This window comes from Belonocnema kinseyi, chromosome 6, assembly GCF_010883055.1.
Source record: "Belonocnema kinseyi isolate 2016_QV_RU_SX_M_011 chromosome 6, B_treatae_v1, whole genome shotgun sequence".
Taxonomy (NCBI): Eukaryota; Metazoa; Arthropoda; class Insecta; order Hymenoptera; family Cynipidae; genus Belonocnema; species Belonocnema kinseyi.
In genome coordinates this window covers 26373374-26375889 of record NC_046662.1, presented here as the reverse complement: position 1 = coordinate 26375889, position 2516 = coordinate 26373374, and the positions used below count along the sequence as shown (strand labels likewise).

Sequence of the window (2516 nt, the reverse complement as noted above, 5' to 3'; positions counted from 1 at the left end):
GATATTTTTAATACTTCCAAGATATTTTTAATGGCTTTAAAAATATTTAAGGGGTCATTTAAATAAATATTTCAAATTCTTTAAATAGGTTAAAATCAACTTATTTCAAAGAATTTGAAATATTTTAGGGTATCTTAAAAGATGCCGAGGAATGTTCTATATAGTTCAATAACTTAAAAGATTTCAAAAGAATTTTAATGCATTTGAAATATTTGTTTAGTGTATTTTAAAAGTCAAATCCTATTGTGACCGTCAAATTATTTAAAGAAATTAATATATATTTTGATATTAATTATTCAGTTAAATTGAATTGAATTTGATTGAATTTCAGTAATTTAAAGGAATTTAAAAGGATTTAAAAGATGCCATGATATTTTTTTTATCTTTGAACGAATTTTAAAGAGCTTTAAAAAGTTTCAAGATATTTCAAAAGATTGGAAAGAATTTGAAACATTGTATGGTATTTAAAAATATTCTAAGGAATTTTTTGTTGATTTTAATAATTAGGAACTTTTCCAAAGATGCTAAATATTTTAGGATATTTTTATAAAATTAAAGGAATTTTAAAGAGTTTTCAAAATGATCAAGGAATTTTAGTATATTTCAAAGGGTAAAAACATTTTTGGGTATTTCAAAAGATGACTAGGAATTTTTATCAATTTAAATAATTTGAAGGTTTTCCAGAAAATTTTGAAAATTTGAGGGTATGTTTCTTACTATCTAAGAATTTTGAAGTGCTTTAAAAAGATACCAAGGATTTAAAAATATTTTTAAACCATTTGAAACTGAAGTTTCTTTTAAAGATTCCAAAGAATTGTTAATAAATTTCAATAATTTGAAGGTTTTCGAAAGAATTTTGATTAAATTTCCAGGGATTCAGGAAATATCATAAAATTTAGAATTCATACAAATTGAAAGAAATAGTCACATTATTGATGCAAATTGGTCACTTTCAGTGAGTTTTTGGGTTTAAATACGTAATTTAAAAAAAAATTAGACTATGGAAGCCCTAAAAAATAAATCAACAATTGTTTTATTGCATTTATAAAAGATTTTGCATTAAAAATGTTACAAGATTATAATTTTGTTTAAATTTAAATAAACTTAATCTCTTCGAAGAATCCAGAAAAAATTTATTATCCGGCAAACAAAATTATCGCGGTTACGATATCTACTCTGATAGGCGAAATAGCATAACACTGTTAACACTTAATCATTAAAACGGGACAACTGAAAAGTCTCGAAAAATAAAATTCCCGACACTTTAAAATTCTCAAATAATAAAATTCACTACAGTTTTTAATATAACCGAATTTAAACAATTACAAATTTTTTTCAAGTATTAATTATTTATTTAAAAAAATATATTTTTAGCAATTAATTTTTTTTAATACTTTTAGTTTTTGAATATTATTGTTTGAATTCAAAATTAAAATAAATAAACAAATTATATTTCTGAATTAAAAACTTTGCTTGAAATTGTGCATAGTAATTTTAAAAAATTATGAAAATTTATCTCAAAAATAGAAATTTTTTGATAAAAAAAAAAAAAATGTTAAAAAAAAACTTCGAATTAAATCCTACAAAGTTTGGTTGGAAAATGATATTAGGTTCGGAGAAAACGTAGGGAGAAATTTCTTTTCTCGTTCGGGGAGCACGTGTTTTTAAATTTATTTTTACATACATTTTTATGCAATTATGTTTATTTTACATTTAAACGATAATTTTGAAAAACTTTCATCATTAAAAAATGTCTTTGATAAAAATATCTGATTATTTTATTTTTAATAAATAAATCATGTTTATTTAAAAATTTGGCAATTTTCGAAGTTTTATTATTCGAGAATTTTCCAATTTTCGAATTTCACAGTGTCGGAAATTTTGTTATTCGGGTTTTTTCAGTCATTCCATTAAAACAAATTTTAAATAAATAAAAAAATAAATATAAATAAATGAAAGTAAGTTTGAATAAATATAAATTAATAAAAATAATTATAAATATTTATTTAATTAATTAAAATTAACAGCTTACGTTAGATTGATTCCGACAAATAATGCTCTTCTGATACTTTTGACCCTGTGCTTGACAAAAGCGATAAATTTCGTATTTTCGAATCATGTTTTGCATAATCAGATTACGTAATACCCGAACGGCACTTTAGGCAAAACAATTTTTTTTTAAAATAAGGAATTCACTTTTTCTCACTATTTTTTACTCATTTTTCTTTTTTAGCGCAGAAATTTTGTCATAGAATTTTCCCGAAAATTTAATCATAATCTTGACGTATCTGTCAAGAACTTACTTGTGGATTGTAGTCAAGCGCAAGTTCGCGCTATATTTAAATTGGGATCTATTTAAAGTTTCAAAAGTCTCTTTCCAAAAGAAGAAAAAACTTACCATTTTATTTATTTATTTAAAAAATATAAAAATTTATACAATTTTTTAAAAACAACTACACTCTTTCAAGCAGCGATCACGACTCCGAGTGGTTAGGTTAGGATTAGAACTACAATTC

The 2516-nt window shown here is 22.6% G+C and overlaps 1 protein-coding gene across 2 annotated transcripts in view; it reads right to left on the bottom strand.

The window, feature by feature from the left end:
* The window catches only part of LOC117174707 (pyridoxine/pyridoxamine 5'-phosphate oxidase-like), a 13205-nt gene extending 10689 nt beyond the window's left edge, over positions 1 to 2516 (bottom strand). Inside the window, exon 1 of one of the 2 annotated variants that reach the window (XM_033364015.1) lies at positions 2399 to 2516. In XM_033364015.1, coding sequence (XP_033219906.1) covers positions 2399 to 2401 — 3 coding nt within the window. In that variant the 5' untranslated portion in view covers positions 2402 to 2516. The other variant, XM_033364014.1, reaches the window with a different exon arrangement.